At 44.2% G+C, this 21,534-nt stretch overlaps 1 protein-coding gene across 3 annotated transcripts; it reads right to left on the minus strand.

Annotated features, from left to right (window-relative positions):
* Positions 1 to 978: 978 nt before the first annotated feature.
* On the minus strand, positions 979 to 19,587 carry LOC120049767 (kinesin light chain 2-like). 3 transcript variants are annotated; one of them, XM_038996170.1, is made up of 15 exons: positions 19,184 to 19,587; positions 13,330 to 13,578; positions 12,448 to 12,570; positions 11,956 to 12,139; positions 11,654 to 11,870; positions 11,235 to 11,424; positions 10,928 to 11,101; positions 10,529 to 10,628; positions 9,806 to 9,855; positions 7,468 to 7,535; positions 6,050 to 6,158; positions 5,664 to 5,810; positions 5,174 to 5,298; positions 4,918 to 4,975; positions 979 to 4,680 (listed from the first exon to the last, which is right to left on the minus strand). In XM_038996170.1, exons 2-15 carry the CDS (start codon positions 13,549 to 13,551, stop codon positions 4,597 to 4,599), a joined length of 1,851 nt encoding a protein of 616 aa, XP_038852098.1. In that variant the 5' UTR covers positions 13,552 to 13,578; positions 19,184 to 19,587; the 3' UTR covers positions 979 to 4,596. The 3 variants fall into 3 exon arrangements, with proteins under 3 accessions (XP_038852098.1, XP_038852099.1, XP_038852100.1); XM_038996171.1 differs by lacking the exon at positions 19,184 to 19,587 and adding an exon at positions 18,852 to 18,935; XM_038996172.1 differs by lacking the exon at positions 5,664 to 5,810.
* Between the last annotated feature and the right edge of the window lie 1,947 nt (positions 19,588 to 21,534).

The following is a 21,534-nucleotide window of genomic DNA, read 5'->3' on the forward strand; positions in this document are numbered from 1 at the left end:
CGTTCTATGATCTCTGCCGCCAGTCTCTTGGCGTGGCGAAAGCTGAGCTGCCCTCTAGGCACCCACACCACCTCCCTGAAGAGGCCTAGCTGGAACTGGACCAAGGCAGGGCCGAGAGGTGCCTGGAGGGGCCCGGGGGCCGCGGGGTGGGAAGGTCGATCAGGGGTATCTGGGCTGGACCGGGTCACTGACATCCTGGAGAGAGAACCTATAGGTGCAGATAGAGATAGCGCTAGAGAGGTATGACAGAAATAAGGCTGTGCACTTATAGGAGAGAATTAAAAGACGTCAGGAACAGAAGTACTGATGGATCATGGATGCATAGGTACACTACAAATAACATGTATTCATATAGCACATTTCCTACATACACAGCAACTGAATGTACTTCACAGGCACGGAGCTTGTCAAGAAGTGAACAAAATAACAGAGCATATTGACATACTAGATTTTCTGTACTAAGTTCAAATCAGACAAACATGGCTACCGAGACACGGCACAGTACTTTCGGTGAGGGAAACCCCCTTACTTGATATTTCAGAGTCCATACAGTCTAGTTTACACCTCCCGGGCTCAGAAGGCTCCATCTTAGCAGCCCGATCTCCCGTCCTCGTTCAAAAGACACCGTGACAACTGAACAGTGGCTTCTGTTCTCAACCTTTTCTTCAGAAGCACACTGGTGGATTTGATTTCCTCATGTGAGGCTGTAGGCTTATAACAGTGACAGGAAGCCACTGAGTAACACCCTCAGCCCAGAATGTGAACACACACACACACACACACGTCAACTTGATACTTACCAGAAGCCTGGTCCACCATTATCGTTTATCCAATAAATGTCACACTGGTTTGTTGGCTGACATGGTGTACAACTTGATCTCTTATGTTCCAGCAGGCGAGATGTGCATTTCAAACCAAGCCGTTTCATTGTGTCAAAAGAAATGACATCACACAAACAGATCAGGATCAGTTTGAAAAGTGGAGGTTTTCTTTATTGAACCTTTAATAAAATATACAAGGTTGTGGGCCCCTTAACAATGAGATCCGCTATACTGAAGTAGAGTGCATCACATAACAACCCCCCCCGGCTACATTCTATAGATCCCATAGTAACACACTGACTCGGCGAGGGGTGTTTACTTCTACATGTGGTATGTATATATATATTTGGAAGAGAAATATACTGCATTTAGGTATGTGTGTTTTCCTTTTAAACATTCCTCGGTGTATAAATGCAGCCTCTTTAGAGATCTACAGACTACAGTCCACTAACTTCTACATATTTAGACAGCATGGGGATGTATGTGTGTGTGTGTTTGAGATAATGCGCATGTACACGTTGAGAGTAAGTTTGAGTGCGTGTGACAGAGGTCATACATGGGCAATTCTGTACATTATTTGCTGCAATGATGCAAAGCACTTTCCCCCCAATACTTCTCTCCAACGTGCCATTTCTTTTCAGTCACCAATTCTCACTTGTTGCCGAACAGAGATTCACATCTCTTTTTCCTGTCGCCAGTCTTCTTTTTCTCCTCAGCTCTGCTAGTCTGTATTTGTCACACTTTAGCCTTTGTTCCGTCATTTCTCCCCACCAAGTAAAAATATATATCCCGTCCCCATCCCTATTCCACCCATGACAAAGCACTAGCAACACATTCAGAAGATGCTAATCGTTAAGACCACCCTCATTCTCAAAGACGTACAGTAACATACATTGTGGCCAAGTCTCTTGGTATCAGTCTTACAAACAAAACAATTAAAGAGCCAACACAACACAGTGCTCTCTCAACCCCCCCCTTCCTGCTCCTCCCTCCCATCTCCTATGATAAAAGTAAAACCCAACATTTAAATCAACCATTCAGTGTTCAACAACAATAACCTGCACATCTTCACCTGAGGTTGGAGCCAATCACAGACAAAAATAGACCTAACGATGACAACGTTTGGTGAGAGGACTGTCATTGGTTAGATCATCCTAGAGCCATTTTCTGTGAACCGATCTGAAATCATTCCAATCAACAGTAGTGATAAGGAATCATTGTTTTATATAAAAAGAGATGGACAGATCATGCTCACGTATTCAGTATAAACGCCAACCAAGGAAAGAGAGAGAAGTTACAAGAACTAGAAGCATTGATAGTTACATACTGTTCGCCCGACGCTAACCTCTTAAAGAAACAGATACGGTACCTCGCTAAACTAACCAGAGAGCAGTACAACTACGTGGACATCTAATTTGATTGGAGTAATGTGCTGTGGTGGCTGTGTCCATGCATTCCATTTATAGTGTGTCTGGAGATTGTACCGGGCCGTGCCTAAGGGCTACACTGACTGAGATGCACTGTTTGTCCAATGTCAGCATTTCCAGTATTTCCCCCCCAGGACTGAGCAGAACTAAGTTAGCCTCATATTCATTAGCGCACATCGTAGCAAAACTTTTGAGCAACAGAAAACGAGCATTTCTTATTGGAAAAGTCCAGGTTGTCTTATGTTTCAGTCCATTTTCTTCAGTTTAGTGCCCAATGAATATGAACCTGGTCTCAAATCGGTTTGTGCTTCCGCCACCTGTTTGTGCTTCCGCCAATTGAGCTGTGTTCACAGGCAGCTCTATATGTTTTTTTCACTTTTTTCACTTTTTTCACTAATTGTTCTTTTGACCAATCAGATCAGCTCTGAAAAAAAGCTGATGTGAAAAGAGCTGATGTGATTGGTCAAAAGACCAATTAGTGGGAAAAATATCAGAATCGGGCTGCCTATGTAAACAGCCTTAGTTATCAAGTTCAGAATTGTCTGGCAAGGCAACAAACGATAGCGTAGTTGGCTAGAACGCAAACAAATCTGGACAGATCAGGCTATAGATTTCGGGGGAAATCCTACCTTTGGCATAAGTCAAATTTTCACTTGATGTCAAATGAGACTAAGTAATACATTTGACTAGAAGTTATATTCCCCCCTGTTTGATCTCCTCTTTAATCTATATTCCCCCGTTTGTCTTTTCACTGTTCGACACTCACCGGACAGTTTATTTGGTACACCACCGTGTTCACGAAAATGAATCGCTCCTACAGACAGTGAGTCACGTGGCCGTGGCATGCTATAAAAAGCAGGCAGACAGGCATCGAGACATTCAGTTACTGTTCGAATGAAAGTTAGAATGGGCAAAACGAGTGACCTAAGCCACTGAGCGTGGAATGATCGTCAGTCAGCGGCAGTCCTGTGGGCGAAAACAGCTCGTTGACGAGACAGGAGAACGGCAAGAATCGTGCAAGCTAACAGGCGGGCCACAAAGAGACAAATAACAACGCTGTACAACACTGGTGCGCAGAACGGCATCTTGGGAACGCACAACCTGTTAATCATTGTCACGGATGGGCATGTTTTTGAGTTAACTGACCTGGGAGTCCAGGTCTGTTGAATTTGGGCAATTGCTGAACTGATCAATTAGCTCAGTTGGTCAGATGTGGTGCCTAGTTGGATAAAAACCCTGCAGCACTCCAGGAACAGGGTTGCCTACCTCTACAATAGAGCATCTTTGGGACGAGATGGAATGGGCCGTTCACAGCATGAATGTACCGCCATCCAATCTGCAGCAACTGCGTGATGCCATCGCGTCAGCACAGACCAACATCCCTGTGGAACGTTTCCGACACCTTGTGGAATGCCCCGAATAATTCAGGCTGTTCTGGAGGCAAAGGGGGTGGGTCCGACTAGAGGGGTAATCTAACAAACTGTCCGTTGAGTTTATTTACTCCCGGTTTCTCTTCACTTGTCTGACATTCTTCCAGCATCTGTCTCCCCAACAAAGGTCCTCCTATGCTCTAACAAGTGTAAACAAAAACTGTCTGTGCTATATACAAAGAAAGAAATATGAAATAACTTAAACCAGTATATACATAACAAAAATTCAGAAGGCAAAATAGTGAGCTTGAACTGGTCAGTGCTGTTTTTCTCCCATTTGATGTGTAAATACAGACATACTCCGATTATTTTCATCATCCCAAAAATATTGTGTACAGTCTTTGCCCTTGCTGGATCTTCTAACAGCTGTAGTTCATACCTCTTGCAACTCGTCTTAAAAACATATATGATTTATATCGCTCTAGCACTGTGATATCTATTGAACAGGTTGTTAGCGTTTGCAGTATTCATGCCACTAGTAATCAATGAGTGTGATGCTTCTCGAAGACAGGTAAACTAGTTCTATTCTGATTTCTAAGGTCGAGTGTCCGCACCAGAAGTACCAGGCAGTTAGGATAGACATCTGTCATGTTGCAATAATAATGACTCGCTATTCTGTTATGATGCTATGCCTCAGTCACCATAATTAGTGCAAACATTCCATGTTCTAGTATGCAGCATGCCGTGTTAAATATTATTTTTCTGTACTGTTTGATGCCAGCGAAGTATACAGTGAAGCAGGTCGACACAGAGATTTGTCACAAAAAAGCCATGTCAAGTCGTGTTTTTCTCGATAATTTTTCTTCAGAAAATGTCTTGAATGCGAGTGTTGGACCTGAAGTGTGTTTTGATCACATCGGACGGCCAACAGTTTCTTCTCATTGGCCCTTCCTCCTCCTGGTCCCGCCTCCTGTCTGTTTAACCAATCAGGGAGCTGCGTCTTGACAAGTCCACGTTGCTGGCGCTCAGTCCTCTGCATTCCGAAAGGCCCGTGTTGGCATCCTGGAGAGAGGGAGGGAGTCAGGAGGGATATTCCAAGAGTGATAACGAAGAAGAAAAAAAAACACTAGAATCATGTAGACTAAATCTGAAACTGTCCAAGTCTAATCCTTTCATCTCAATGTATAACTCAGGACTTGTTTGTGCTCTGCCTGTGTCAGCAGTCCTTGGCTCATAACTAACAGGTTAATTAATAACCATATGTGATAGTGAGGGGGGTTAACCGTGTGCTGCTGGTACCTGTGAGGGGTCTTCTGCACTCTTGTTGAGGAAGTTGAGAGAGCTCGCTCTCGTCATCCTAAGGATCACGCAGACAATCTTTTAGGCTTCAATAAAAATAAAAATGTCATTGCTTGGATTTTGCTTGATTGTTATTATCAGTTTTACGAACCACGGTGCGTTGTCGGCTCCCCACCAAAGAAAAAACCCTGAGGGAAACACTATTTCATGCACGGTATGAGCAGTGACGGGGCTAGGGACACAGTCGCTCTCTCACCCTGGGTTGCAGGGCTCCTGGGGGCCACTGCCCTGTAGTTTCTTCACCAGCATCTCACTGCTCCTGCGCAGGGCGTCGCGGATCTTCCCGAAGGAGCCGCTCCGACGCAATGAACCATTACCCTCCTGAGAAAACAAGACAAACACACCCCGTCAAGGATGGGCCTCAAAACATTAAATCAAAAGTCATTTGAGGTATTTGATTATTTTTCAAAACCTTTTATCATGTCTTCTATCAATGTTTTGGACAAACATCACACCAGATTTTTTTATTTTAGCTATTTGCATTTTTTTTGTGGTGTTTTGCTGAATGCATCCAGGTTTAGTAACGATGTCAGCTTGTTTATACTGTTTTATAATTTATATAATTAGCTAATTCCCCGATACTTTGGGAGTAAATGACATGTGATTGTACGCCTTTTCATCATACATTAAACTGTATATGCATCCCCATAAAAGCCCAACCTCCCCCAAAGACAGAGGTTTCGTACCCCATTCCACTCTGCTCCATCATCTCTCTCACAGTCCCCCCGCTGGGGACCACTAAAACCCTCCCGGTTCTGACGTCGCTCCCCCCCTCCAGGGGCCCCATCCTTCAGGAGCTCCACCACCTTACTCTGGTTAATGGCATCTATACCCTGCGAGAGGAGGAGGGGACGAAAGAGGGGAGCGATAGAGTGGGAGACAGACGATTCATTCTAAATGTCCGCTGGGTTAAAACAGAGTGCATTCAGAGCTTTAAGGCTCTAGACCACAACCGAGGGTAATTGCACTGCCAGTGTATCCGAGTGCTTGTACCTGCTTTATTAATGATTGTGTAGTAATTGCTTTTTGACTGATTGTAGAGTACCTGCTTGCGTCAGTGATCGTGCAGTACCTGCTTGCGTGTCTTGGTAGCACACTCCTCCAGTGTCTCAGCTGCCTCTAGTTTACCCTGTCTGCGGTACAGCGCCCCCAAGCTCTTCAGGGTGGTATTGACCGTTGGGCTAACAGGAATTAAGTACACGCCAATATCATGTCATTACGGAAGTCCAGAGAGGACATACTGTTTGAATAAAAAAAATATTCCCTCGAGATCACAACTTATTTATCTCATGATCACGACATTACAAAAGTTGTTACATCGAGATCCCGAAAGAAACTCTAAATAGGAGTGGATGTATTGATGAGATTGACAGTATGGGCTGAGACAGCAGAGCCCATGGTCGATCAGCACATACATTTCATTGATTGTTACAAGGGATGGTACATTTCATGCTAACATCAAGCTTTCATTTGTGTTTGGAGCTCATTATCAGTTTATAAGAATGTTAGGAAGCTAAATGTCCCTTACCTTGAGCTAAGAGCTCGTGGGGCATTTAAGCCCTGAACGATGCCTGACAGGCAGCTTTGCTTCCAAGGCTGTGTGCCACCCCCCAAGACCACTGCCAAACGCATGCACTGCCAAACGCAAGACTTGGCTAGTCTTGCGAGTGAGTGATCGAGTTAGCTAGCTAGTCTTGTTATCTATGCTGGTTGTTAGCTTGCATAACTGACATGTGTATAATTTTAATGGACACTTCATGTTTCCTGGATAGTATTTACATTTACAGAGTGGGTGGGTCGGCCCCATTTCTGACAGGCATATTAACAGTCAGTGCAATATGTATATGATCAAGAGTGGGTGTGCTCTATTCCTGGCAGGCTGATCAGATTCAATAGCTGTCTCAGGCTGCTGCATTGTTGGCTGTCTACAAGGAGCCTTACCTATAAAACAGAATAAAAAAAGGCAGCATCCTGTCTTATCAGCCTCTAAAGCTGAAATTTAATCTGATCAGCCTGTCAGGAAAGGAGCTCCCCATTGTAAATGTAAATATGTCCCTTATAATTATACACATATCAATTATGCAAGCTAACAAGACTAGCTAAGTTAGCTGCGTTGCTCCTTGCATGAAATTGGCTGTGGTCTTAGGGCAGCACGCTGCCTGGGAGAATAGGCTGCCTGTCAGGCATTGTTCAGGGCTTAAATCCCCCACAAGTGCATTGCGATCAATGCAGCCACTGGGCTCCTTGAGGAAGTGGTTATTGTGTATGTGAACAAATGAATGAATGAATGAAGCACGGTACTTTTGGTTATCTCGTAATCTTGAAAAAGCAACTTTTATTATGCAGTGATCATGAGAAGTTGTGATCGAGACATGTTATTCATATGTCCTTTCTGGACTTCCATACATCATTAAAGCACAACATTAATATGATTTAGAACACTGAGTTGTATTTCTCACATTAAAATGGATTTGGAATACTAACTCTTACCTGTCAACTTTGCAGGCCTTGTACCAGCTCCCATATTCTCCATAGGGCACAGCATCCTTCCTCTTCGCCTGAGCAAGCGACAGAGAGAGAGAGAGAGAGAGAGAGAGAGAGAGAGAGAGAGAGAGAGAGAGAGAGAGAGAGAGGGATGCAGAGGCAGGCAGTTATAGTCCAGCGACTAAGGGAAAGAATTGTGGACTTTTTAATAAAACCACCAAATTTCAAACACCACTAGGGCAAGTCCTTAGAAGTGTTTTTAGCTATAGTGCCATTGCAGATCTTTTATATTTCCAATATGGCCACCAGCTCTGTGGGGCCATATTGGACAGGTGTCACATGGCCATATCTAAAAAATAATAGGTACGTGCAGCCCAATGATGGCTTAGCATGTTTGTAGTGGAGTTTGGCGAACACAAAAAAAATGGCTCAAACGTGCCACATATACACATTGGACACTTTAGTACTGGGTTGGACCCCCCTTTGCCTCCAGAACAGCCTGAATTCTTTGGGGCGTGGATTCTACAAGGTGTCGGGAAGCAACAATGTTCAGATACGCTGAGGCATTCAATCATTGCTTAATTGGTATCAAGGGACCTAACTAGGGTTAGGCGGTTTCCAGACTTTCATACCGTCCTTTTCTCATTCTGGGATTTACGGTATTACTGGTTTAGTCCACAAGGGGGCGCAAAAACGCAAAGACAGACAATTTGGCGTTTGTTACCAGGATGCAAACAAAATTAGCACAATAGCGAATTTCCAAGGTAGCTAAATATGCTAGCTAAATATGCTCATGTGCGCAAACGAAAATAAAGAATCGCAAAGACAGGCATTCCAGCTCATAGTTAAACATATATAGGTAGGAGCTACTGAATGTCATTTTGGTGAGTTTGGACATTTACAAGCGAATGGAGCCACTAGGGCAAAGGGCCTGCTCTGCTTGGAAAAGATGGGGGAGGAGCAGTCAGGGCAAGAACAGAGAGAAAAATGCAAGGGCAATCACTACACAGCAGCAGCAGCTGTACAGATAACTCATCCAAAGGGCTTTGACTTCTCAAACACGGCAGAAAGCTTACACAATATGATGCCCAGTCACTTTAATTCAGCAACTTACTTAGATAACGCGACCCCTAAGTTTAACTTGCTGGTTAACGCAGAATTCTTCATTTTTCACGCAGGAAAAAAAAGAAGATAACAGGCGTAAGTAATCTCATGCTGCAATTCGTAAACGCAGATCTAAAATGCTTGTTTATTGTCATTTCTACTGAGCGCCAGACGCATTGTGCTTCGGTTGCGCTTCTCCACCAAGATGAGGATTCACCAACGGCCATTGTATCAGCAGACAGCGCTCTGACTGACGTGCAGCCAACCTACCTCCGGTAAAAGTGAAGCAAAACCTTAACACACGTAGCTGGCTACATTATTTCTACGATAACGATCAGAAATATGATGGCCTTTGCATCGTTTTTGGAAAAAACTAATTTACTTGCGGCTGCCAGCCAAATAGTGTTCCACTTCTGATCATGAAAATGAAGCTATTTTACGCCGAATGTGTTGCACTTTAATGTATTTTTTGCGAAGAAAAACTATAGTTGCACGTCCCTGATCACTCTATTGAACCCAACAACAAAAAACACTTGACTTTCAATATAAAGAGCGACCCCTGTCAATACACAGCTGGACTCACATGCTCCAGCTTTCACCTGCTGTGCTATTTACAAACAAACATGACTGGCTCAACTGTTCTGGGGAACTAGAAGCTTCATAATGTAAAAAAATGTGAAGGGTGAAATGAAGAACGTGCTTCATCTCTTAACGCATTACAAAAGTTGACTGCGGGTATTTTAAAAAAAAAGTTAAGTTTTCCCTGAAGTCTGCTGCTTACAATGACATGATTTAACATACTCTGTCAATTTCAAGAAATGTGACACCAAACCTGCACTGCACACGTCTCTCAAGGTAAAATCCCATAGTAATGCATTATGTCCAGCAAGGAGACAGGTAAACCCATTTTAACCAAATGCCTTTGTGACGACAAAAAAAACCCCAACTGCGATGGCACTATAGCTAAAAACACTAGGGACTTATCCTAGCCGTTTGTGTAATTTGGTGCCTTTACCACAAAGTCCACAGTTGCCATAAAACGTTAGGCTTAGCCGCTGGACTATTAGCAGCAGTAGAGACAAATTACGACCTTATTATAAAGCCTCCGTTATTACATGAACGTTCTCCCTCTCAGTCCTATTAGGTCTACCTATCCATCAGAGTTAATAGCCGGACAGGGTCATCAAGTAACAGGACCGTGGTTCAGTTCACCATACAACAGGTTCATACTGTAAACTACCTTGCTCTCCTCTCTCTCCTCCGCATGCATCCAGATAGGTTTGTTGTCATCTGAAAAGAGAACAGAAGATATAGGGGGGGGGTTTATCAGTGTCACTGTTTTATTTGTACATTCATATATCTTGTTGCATGGACCAAAACGTGTAGGAATGTAGGTGTTCCCCTCACTGGAAAAAGAAGGGATTTGAATTTAAAATCAAATGGATTGATTTATGGCATATTACTCATAGGATTTAACCTCTCCATGTCAGTGTGTGCTCATTTCACTAATTAAACCATAAAATCAACACACTTAACTTGTGTAGGGGGGGATAGAAAGTGGGTTATGCTGGTGTGTGCCATGCTAGCTAACCAACGCCAAAGCCCTCTACTGTGCTGTTCTGAGTAAGTAAGTGTTTGATTTGCTTAAGGGCAGTGATCTGGACACAGTGGTGAATTAAGCCGCTCCACGCACGACCGATTAGCCCCGATCTCCTGAACTGACCGGTCAGGACACGGCCGCGCACGGCCAGCCAATGACCACAGGGTTTACTGGGCAGTCGTGGCCAGAATGAAGACTTCATAGAGTCGGTAGGTCTAGTGTGGTGGTAAATGTAGAACCAGGCAGTGTCCCAAATGGCACCCTATTCCCAAAGGGCTCTGGTCAATAGAAGTGCACTATACGGAATAGGGTGCCATTTTGGGACGCAGGCCTAGTCCGTCAATGTGATTGTAGCAGACTCACTGTTGACTGAGCCAAAGTCCTTCTCGTGGGCTCGGGTCAGGATCTCTTTGTACAGAGACTCAGCATCCTTGAACTTCCCCTGTTTGAGGTAGCATGTAGCCTAAAGAGAAAAGATGAAACGTACACAGGTTTAAATGACAAACATTTCACATCAACACATAAAAGCATGTACATCTATTAACAAAACTGTGGATTAAAATATCACGTTTAAAGTTTCCCAAAACTGTTAATTCTTTAAGATTAGACTGCATTAATTTGTACTGCCCTATACTGGAAATTCAGCTAAATGAGCATCTGAGGTATTCCAGAATATTCTCTCTCCCTCCCGCTTCACCTCTCTCTTCCTCCCTGCTTCCCCCCTCCCCCTCCATATTCCTCCCCCCTCCCCATTCCCCTCACCAGGTTGTTCTTCGTCTTGGCTACGTTGGGGTCATCAGCTCCTAGTTTGGACTGGTAGATCTCCAGGGCTCGTCTGTAGTAATACTCCACCTCCTCGTACTTTCCCTGGTTCTGACACAGCAGGGCCAGGTTGTTCAGCTGCTTGGCCACGTCAGGGTGGTACTTCCCCAGGACCTGAACACCACAGGCAGAGAGACACACATGAAGACTTACTTTAGCTACAATGAAAGGAGATGAGAGTTCTCTCTGGGCACTACACATGTTGAGTCACAAATGCAAGTAAAATCATGAGTGTTATTCTGTGTACCTTCTCTCTGATCTCCAGGGCTCTCTTACAGAGGGGCTCAGCCTCCTTGTACTTGCCCCTCTTCCCGTAGAGCACGGCCAGGTTGTTGAGAGTGGCAGCCACCGCAGGGTGGTCCTTCCCCAGAGTCTTCTCTCTGATGGCCAGGGCATCGTTCAGCAGGTGGGCTGCCTCTTTGTACTTGTTCTGGTCCCTGGAACACAAATATAATTCCAGGTAAGAAGATTTGCACAAGCACCATAATTAAGCAGTAAGTCTCAATTCATTCTTCTACCCGGCTATCCACACATCCTCTCCGCACCCAATCATCTTTTTCGATGAGTACATCCAGCCGTCCCTTGACCTATTCACCTATTCACCTCACCCGTCCAGCACTCCATCCATCTCCCGCACTCTCATTTCTCCCTTCCTTCCCCTCTCACCTGTAGACGAGGGCCAGGATGTTGAGCATGGTGGCCACGTCGGGGTGGTCGTGTCCGGAGGTCTTCTCCAGGTCCTCCAGGGCCTGTTTGCAGAGGGGCACGGCCACCTCGTACCTCCCCTGGGAGGCGTACTGGATCACCAGGTTGTGGAGGGTCCTCAGGCGGGCCGGGATCTCGTAGCCACCCTGCTGGGCCGCCGCCTCTCCGCTGGGCTGGGCTGGAGGGGAGATGCGGAGGGGGTTAACCCCATGTCTACCGGGTCCCCTCAATGGGGATTCTCCTCGGCCAATCAATCGTCCTACCTTGTCCCTGGTCGTCATCGTTGGGAAACAGGTCGTCGAGGCTGTCTTTGGACGTCTCGCCTGCAGCCTTCTCCTCAGACGGAGACACGTCGTCGTCAAACTTCTTGATCTTGTTCATGAACTCCAGGTGTTTCTTCTCCTCCTCCAGCTGGGCAACACTCTGCTCACTACACTGCAGCTTGCTCTGGGGGAGGGGGGGAGAGGTGAGTGGGAAGGAGGGAGGGGACACTTTGGAAACGTCATGCATTGGAAAGGCTTAAAGTGATCGTATACTCCAAAATCCCAAAAATGTTGACCACCCTCAAACGTAACGTTGAGATGAGTCCACACCCCACACAGTCGGTTGTGTAGGTGGGTGATATGGACTCATCCAACAGCCCCAGAACATTTAACCACCGAGGTCTGAAAACAAAGACTTTAACATTGGAGTGAATGATGCCGTGTCCAGTGCTGTATATACACGTAATGTGGATTTGGCTGTAGTGTGTCTACCTGTGTTCCTGCCAGTTCGTCTCGTAACCACTGGTTCTCCTGACAGAGTCGTCTGACCTGGGCTCTTAGCTTCTGCTTCTCAGACTCAACCGCACTCAGGTGGCCCGACAGGGCAATGATCACCTGGACAAGGGGGGAGGGGGGTTAGAACCAGCTCTTATTTTCAATGACAACACGGCAAGAGAGGGAAACGAGAGAGGGATGAGGGGGTTCAAATAAACAAGGAACGCTGCAGGAATGAAACTAAAACAAAAAAAGGGGAAGCGGCTAGCTTGGGGGCCAGACGACATTGTACGTTAGCGTGGACAACCAGGCTAGGAAGAAGTGAGGAGCATTGCAGAATGTTTACCTGGGATTTGGACTGTGTGCGTGACTGTTGTAACCTGTTCCAAAACCAGTGCAAAGAATCTCCTTCATGGAGGACAATCCTTCTATTATAGTCTGGTCTATTCAAAAGAGGGTGGGGAGTTGTCTTCAGGGACCTTCTTTTATGCCGTTCATGTTATATCAGACCATCTGTACGCAACCCAGATTCCCACCGCTACCTTCCTACAGGAGCAACTCTCATATCCTCTTGATGAATCACCCTCCTCACGCTCTATGAGGCATGAATCTAAATTCATCCTCTCCTTCAAGTCTTAGTCACAGCGTATGATGAACTAGCAATAACCCACATCGAGCACCAGCATCCTCCCCCTCTCCATTCACCTCCACTCTCCCATCATTTCATTATCATCCCTTACGTCTCAAGACTGAGCCTCTTCCGCTCACCCACTCCCTGTCTCTTTCACTCCCCTGTGCCCTCCCTCTTTCTTCTTCCATTTCTCTTCTGCCTCGCTAGTCCTCACCCTCTTCACTCCACATCCCTCATCTCGTTCCTACCTGTGCCTCTCCCAGGCCCAGTTCGATGGCCTCAAGGCTCTTACGCAGCAGGCCTGACTTCTCCTGGGCAGCAGGTGGCTGTGTGCAGTCCAGCAGGGAGGTGAGGAGCTGGGCATGCTCCCCGCGGAGGGTCTCCAGGCCCTGCATCACAGCCTTGGTGTTGAGCACTATCTCATCCTGGGTCAGGCGCTCCAGGGCCTCCTCGCTGCGTGGGTACACCATGGTGGAGATAACCCGGGTTCACACACACTGTAGGAAGGGAGAGAGGGGTTAGATAGGGACTGGTCTCATGTTACCATACTCCTAATCTTGTACAGAAAGCTTGGAATTGATGCTAGTTTGAGGAAGAGCCATGTATTCAGACCCATTGACTTTTTCCACATTTTGTTACATTACAGCCTTATAAAATGTATTACATCAAAAAACTTCCTAAGCAATTTACACACAATACCCCATAATGACAAAGCGAAAAGGTTTAGAAATGTTTGCTAATTTATTAAACAGAAAAACCCCATTCACATACAGTACCAGTCAAAGTTTGGACACACCTACTCATTCAATGTTTTTTTCTTTCTTTATACTATTTTCTACATTGTAAAAGAATAATGAAGATATCAAAGCTATGAAATAACACATATGGAATCATGCAGTAACCAAAAAGTGTTAAACAAATCCAAATATATTTTACATTTGAGATTCTTCAAAGTAGCCACCCTTTGCCTTTGACAGCTTTGCACACGCTTGGCATTCTCTCAACTAGCTTCACCTGGAATGCTTTTCCAACAGTCTTGCTGGAGTTCACACATATTCTGAGCACTTGTTGGCTGCTTTTCCTTCACTCTGCAGTCCAACTCATCCCAAACCATCTCAATTGGGTTGATGTTGGGTGATTGTGGAGGCCAGGTCATCTGATGTAGGACTCCATCACTCTCCTTCTTGGTCAAATAGCCCTTACACAGCCTGGAGGTGTGTTGGGTCATTGTCCTGTTGTAAAACAAATGAGAGTCCCACTAAGCGCATACCAGATGGGATGGTGTATTGCTGCAAAATGCTGTGGTAGCCATGCTGGTTAAGTGTGCCTTGAATTCTAAAGTATCACCAACAAAGCACCCCCACATCATCACACCTCCTCCTCCATGCTTCACGGTGGGAACCACACATGCAGAGATAATCCGCTCACCTACTCTGCATCTCACAAAGACGCGGCGGTTGGAACCAAAAATCAAAAATTTGGACTCATCAGACCAAAGGACAGATTGCCGCCAGTCTAATGTCCATTGCTCGTGTTGCTTGGCCCAAGCAAGTCTCTTCTTCTTATTGGTGTCCTTTAGTAGTGGTTTCTTCACCAATTCGACCATGAAGGCCTGATTCACGCAGTCTCCTCTGAACAATTGATGTTGAGATGTGTCTGTTACTTGAACTCTGAACCATTTATTTGGGCTGCAATTTCTGAGGCTGGTAACTCTAATGAACGTATCCTCTGCAGCAGAGGTAACTCTGGGTCTTCCTTTCCTGTGGCAGTCCTCATGAGAGCCAGTTTCATTATAGATCTTGATGGTTTTTACTTTCAAAGTTCTTGAAATTTTCCAGATTGACTGACCTTCACGTCTTAAAGTAATGACGGACTGTTGTTTCTCTTTGCTTATTTGAGCTGTTCTTGCCATAATATGGACTTGGTCTTTTACCAAATAGGGCTATCTTCTGTATACCAACCCTACCTTGTCACAACACAACAGATTGGCTCAAACGTATTAAGGAAAGAAATTTCACAAATGTACTTTTAAAAAGGCACATCTGTTAACTTCTTTCAGCTAGGGGGCAGAATTTTTATGTTTGGAAAAATAACGTTCCCAAGGTAAACAGACTATTTCTCAGGCCCAGATCGTAGAATATGCATATAATTTACAGATTAGGATAAAAAACAATCCAAAGTTTCCAAAACTGTCAAAATATTGTCTGTGAGTATAACAGAACTGATTTTGCAGGCGAAAACCTGAGGAAATCCAACCTGGACGTGCCTTTAAAAAAAATATATGTATGCCTGTTTCATTGCCTGCCCCTCCATTTAAAGGGGTATCGACCAGATTCCTTTTCCAATGGCTTCCTCAGGCTGTGACCAGGCTTTAGACATAGTTTCAGGCTTTTATTTTGAAAAATGAGAGATTTATCAAAACGAGTCAGGTGTCCTTTGATAGGTTCCTGCGCGCGAGAGGGGTAGCTCGACATTTTCTTTCTCTTTTATTGAATAGGTTACCGCCCGGTTGAAATAGTATCGATTATGTATGTTAAAAACAACCTGAGGATTGATTATAAAAAACTTTTGACATGTTTCTACTAACATTATGGATACTTTTTGGAATTTGTCTGCCTTTCAGGACCGGAACGAGGCTGTGGTTTTCTGAACATAACGCGCAAACCAAATGGCGGTTTTTGGTTATAAAACTAATCTTTATCGAACAAAAATAACATTTATTGTGTAACTGGGAGCCTCGTGAGTGCAAACATCCGAAGATTATCAAAGGTAAGCGATTAATTTTATTACTTTTCTGACTTTCGTGACCATGCTAATTTGGGGCTAGCTGTTCTTACTGTTTTGTCTAGTGATTGATAAACTCACAAACGCTTGGATTGCTTTCGCTGTAAAGCATATTTTCAAAATCTGACACGATAGGTGGATTAACAACAAACTAAACTGTGTTTTGGTATATTTCACTTGTGATTTCATGATTATAAATATTTTTTGTATTATTTTTGAATTTGGCGCTCTGCAATTCAGCGGTTGTTTACGAAAATTTACGAAAAAATGCATTCCAGATGACTACCTCATGAAGCTGGTTGAGAGAGTGCCTTGATGACAGCTTTGCACACTCTTGGCAAAGGGTGGCTACTTTGAAGAATCTCAAATATATTTTGATTTGTTTAACACTTTTTTGGTTACTAGAATTCAATATGTGTTATTTATTTCATAGTTTTGATGTCTTCACTATTATTCTACAATGTAGAAAATAGTACAAATAAATAAAACACCCTTGAATGAGTAGGTGTCCAAACTTTTGACTGGTGCATCCTGTTTCCATTGATCATCCTTGAGATGTTTCTACAACTTGACTATATAAGGTCCCACAGTTGACAGTGCATGTCAGAGCAAAAACCAAGCCATGAGATCGAAGGAATTGTCCGTATAGCTCCGAGACAGGATTGTGTCAAGGCACAGGTCTGGGGAAGAGTACCAAAAAAGCATTGAAGGTCCCCAAGAACACAGTGGCCTCCGTCATTCTTAAACGGAAGAAGTTTGGAACCACCAAGACTCTCCCTAAAGCTGGTCGCCCGGCCAAACTGAGCAATCGGAGAAGGGCCTTGGTCAGGGAGGTAACCAAGAACCTGATGGTCACTCTGACAGAGCTCTTGAGTGACCATCAGAATTCCTCTGTGGAGATGGGAGGTCCTTTTGGAAGGTTCTCCCAACTAACTCTGCAGCACTCCACCAATCAGGCCTTTAAGGTGGAGTGGCCAGACGGAAGCCACTCCACGGTAAAAGGAACATGACAGCCCGCTTGGAGTTTGCCAAAAGGCACCTAAAAATACTCCCAGACCATGAGAAACAAGTCTGGAGGAAACCTGGCACCATCCCTACGTTGAACCATGGTTGTGGCAGCATCATGCTGTTGCAATGTTTTTCAGCATCAGGGACTGGTAGACTGGTCAGGATCGAGGCAAAGATGAACGGAGCAAAGTACAGAGATGTCCTTCATGAAATCCAGCTCCAGAGAGCTCAGGACCTGACAGTGGGGCGAAGATTCACCTTCCAACAGGACAACGACCCTAAGCGCACAGCCAAGACAACACAGGGGTGGCTTTGGAACAAGTCTCTGAATGTCCTTGAGTGGCCCAGCCAGAGGATGGACATGAACCTGATCGAACATCTCTGGAGAGACCTGAAAACAGCTGTGCAGCAACACTCCCCAACCAACCTGACAGAGCTTGAGAGGATTTGCAGAAAAGAATGGGAGAAACTCCTCAAATATAGGTGTGCATAGCTTCTAGCGTCATACCCAAGAAGACTCGAGGCTGTAATCCCTGCCAAAGGTGCTTCAACAAAGTACTGCGTAAAGGGTCTGAATTCTAAAAATCTGTTTTTGCTTTGTCATTATGGGGTATTGTGTGTAGATTGATTGTGGGGGAGATTTAATCCATTTGAAAATAAAGCTGTAACCTAACAAAATGTGTAAAAAGTCAAGGGGTCTGAATACTTTCCGCAGGCACTGTATACAGCATATAGAGATGAAAACTACAAGACACAGCAAGAATATGTCTGATGAGATTATTACAAGTATGACATATATGCAAGGCTGAGCGTAAAAGGACGAAAATCCCTCCAAATAAATGATGCCCAATCAAGATATTTTGTTCACACAACTGTTCAGTCTGTTACCAAAAACCAACCAAGGCACAGTTCATTTCTCTGGACCCTATGCCTCTACTCCAATTGGACTAATCTTTTGATCTTGAGAAAATGAAGTAAGGAACTGTAAGCGTTTCGGTTCCAAACCTATTCTATACATAGTTTGAGTGGCGCTGCCTTAATCCGTTTTTCTATCTCCCGAGAGGACAGAACTGACTAAATAGAATAATTTAATTATTAATGTAAACAAACTGATCGTTGCAGGTGGAGTGATCAGAAATGCACTACTCTGCAACTTCTCCACTTTGGACGAGCACCTGTTCTGTTCTCGCCGCCGCCAGGAGGCCCCCATCAACACCACCACTCCGCCCACCCCATCCATTGACCGCAATGCACCAATATGAGCGATCTCTTATCCTTTTGCCACAGGCACAGCTAACAAGCCTCTCACAAGCTGTACGTGACGTTTGGCAATGTGCAGGTGTTATCATCGATCCATTAAATTGTCAATTAGTGTTAAGTAGTAAAATATGGGCCGACACACTCCAGGATTCGCCCCCCTCGCAGGATGACAAGAAATGGGGGAGAATCAATGAAGGTGACGGATAGAGAGCGTTACACATAAATAAAATACATTTAGTCTGAGAGACTTATTGTATTATAAGATATACATACTATAGTATATACGATAACTGCCACACTCACACGTAGGATCAGGTCCTACAAAGCACTCCAACAGTATTGTAAACATTGGCAGGTTTGAGCGAGGCCCAGCGAGAAATATGCTGCTGCAAGGTCTTTCTGCACGGATGCGGTCGTGGGGTGTAAGTCTGTCTCTATACTGTTTCACGATGACTAAGAATAACAGTTTGCTCAGCACTTACAATAAGCGATGGCTCATCAAAACAATGTAAAGAACCAAGACGAGCTCGATTGGCAACATCGGTAGAACTTTGGTAGTGATACATTTCACGAGCATGGGGAGAGGCAGTGATACGTCGGCGTAGCCTATGATTTACTAGTTTCTCTCTTTGTTGGACTCAAAAATATATTCCAATATAACTCATACACGTAAATTAAAAATAAAAACTCAAAAGACCTCGTGTCGGCCATACGTTACCTTCATCGAAACGGTTCTATTTCCCCAAGATAAGTGCGCTGCTCCTGGCTACCTCGAGCTCAAACAAGGCACGACCTACTGTTGTGATGCTCTGCTTCCATCACATGTTGTCAGTGGGTTAGCTACGCTCGTATACATCAACGATAACATCAAGGCTGGGGATAATATAACCCTACACTTATACACACACACAAAAAAAACTTAGCTATGCCTACGGTGGGCTATATCACCATGAATCTCTAAAACCATAAACAGTAAAAAAAAATGTCTCAGGTCGGTGTGAGGAAAGTAATAGCCTGTAACGTTACATCACGATAAACAACGTTATTTACCTGTTCTCCCCTGCTGTTGCCCCACGGGTAAGATCCGGGTGACCCGTTATTCAGTCTCCTGAACTAGCTATAAAAATAGCCCACGAAACACCACTTTGCTTAAATCCGATTGTCGCTGCCGTCTAAAAGCTTGCGAATTCCAAGCAATACATTGTTACCAATTATGTTAGCATTGCTGATTAGCTAATGAATTCGATCCTGGCACGAATGAGCCTAGTCAAAATGTTCTCTTGTCTTGCGACGGTTGGTTTCAACGGGAGTTGGGATCAAAATACAGGAACGCTGTTTGCAAAGTGAGTCGACATCGTCCGATCCTTCCTCGGAAGTTGTTTTGGAGAGAGTGCGGGACCGCTGCGTTCTCAATCTGAGAAGCGTGTTCGAAGAATGACAGTCGCGACCCGAAAATGGCTGCTGTTCGAATTCTCCTCCAATCCACAGCCCAGACCGGGCGATACGACTTCACCTGTTTGTTACATGGGAGATCAAAATAAAGGATGATGCACAATTTACATTTATTTGTAGGGTTGTGGATATTCCCTGTGGCTAATCACCATAGCATTTACAATACGTTTTTTTGTCATTCTAATGTAGACCTGTGTATTATAATAACTAGTCTAGAGAAGCCTAAATAAAACTTAATTTTAACTTTAATAGGCTACATTAATTCCTAGATTCCATTCAAATTAATAACTGAAAAAGCACCAGAGCACACACACACAACTCAGGAGAATTTACAAAATAAAGAAAAACAATCGACAGTTCCACTTTTCCATCCCATTCCATCAGTTTAATTGACAACATAATCATGAAAAAGTACTACAAAACATTTCAAATAAAAAAACAAGGACTAAGATACAATACAGAAGTACTGTTGTGATATGTACAAGCATTATTACTGTTTATAGACAAAAGGCAAAAAAGCTGCTGAAGAAACAATGGCATGTGCAAAATTACTCTCCAAACTCTCAAGCGCCAGAATCCTCCCCTCAAACTACTACCAAGCATAAGTGTAGTCCAAGCAGTGTTATGCAAAAACAGATTCTCTTCTGTGATAGGGTGCTATGTTACAAGCAGGGATCCTTTCAAATGGGCTTTATTAGAAGCAAAGCGTGTGGGATCCTGGCAGAGACTCTAGATATCTTACGGTTTGTTCTCGATCTCTCACTCCATTTGTTCTGAAACACATTGTGATGATAGCAGAGAGGAAGGACAGTATTGATCGCTAAATTGATTTATTCATATTAATAGATCATATTGTTCTTCCCCTCCAGGACAGAAGTGTTTCAGGACCATATGACCCGTTTCAGGAAACAGTCTGGGCCCTGTACTCTATAACTAAGGCCCAGAGTTGTTCCTGGTCGGGTCACATGGTCAGCAAAAACTGCTGTCCCTATACGTTAGTCGTGGACATAAAGACCATCACAGTAACTACAGGTCAATACAGGTAGAGACACAGGTACGCATATATCAGGTACAAGTTTGAGAGACAGCCACACAGGACAAATAGGCCTAGAGAAGGTAGGAAAAACAAACACGTTAATGGTACGACAGGTGAAAGAAGGGACTGAACTGGAAACAGGGGGAGAGGAGAGAGAGGAGTAAACATTGGAATGTATAGTGGAAAAATAATGTTTCCAACATTAAAATTATTACTTTGGAACAAAGTTTTTATCACCAAAAACATTACAAAACATTGAACACATATCTACATCACCCCCCGCTTCAGCTTGGTGTTATATCCATGTAACATTTGACATCTTGGCAGTGATTTCTTTGTCCCATTCAGTGAATGCTTATGATCCCCCTATGAAGAGACAGGAGTTCAAATAGAATCATATCTTACACTCCTTATTATGCTAATAACACGCTGCAAGGCATAGAGAAATTGGACCTCTTTGTTCTGCTCAGAGATGGTATAAATCTCCTCTAACCACTGACACAGGGTCAGATATCTTTTAATCCCCCTAATGGTTATGGTTAGAACTAGGGGGGGGTAATTGTAATCTGATCCTAGATCTGTGGTTAGGGAGTAGCGTAGCTACAGGTAGAGGTCACTATCCTCAAGCAAAAACGTCCCTCCCATAGAGAACCCATGTTGTACATAACATTCATACAGTAGAATACAGTCTCAGTTAAAATATGCATTAAGAGTCCAAGTCCACATGAAGGCATTGGTCTGGGTCTAGCCCTCGACTGGTGGGCAGTGACACTTGCTATGAGAAGCAGGGTTTAAACGGTCTGCTTTCAAGAGTACCACTGCCTTTTGCCGTATCTCTCTTTGATACTCACAGGGAAGTTGCACAAAGTATTCAAGCTCACAGAGGTTACAAGGTCAACTGACTATGGAATTG

The sequence above is a fragment of the Salvelinus namaycush genome, chromosome 6, assembly GCF_016432855.1.
Source record: "Salvelinus namaycush isolate Seneca chromosome 6, SaNama_1.0, whole genome shotgun sequence".
NCBI lineage: Eukaryota > Metazoa > Chordata > Actinopteri > Salmoniformes > Salmonidae > Salvelinus > Salvelinus namaycush.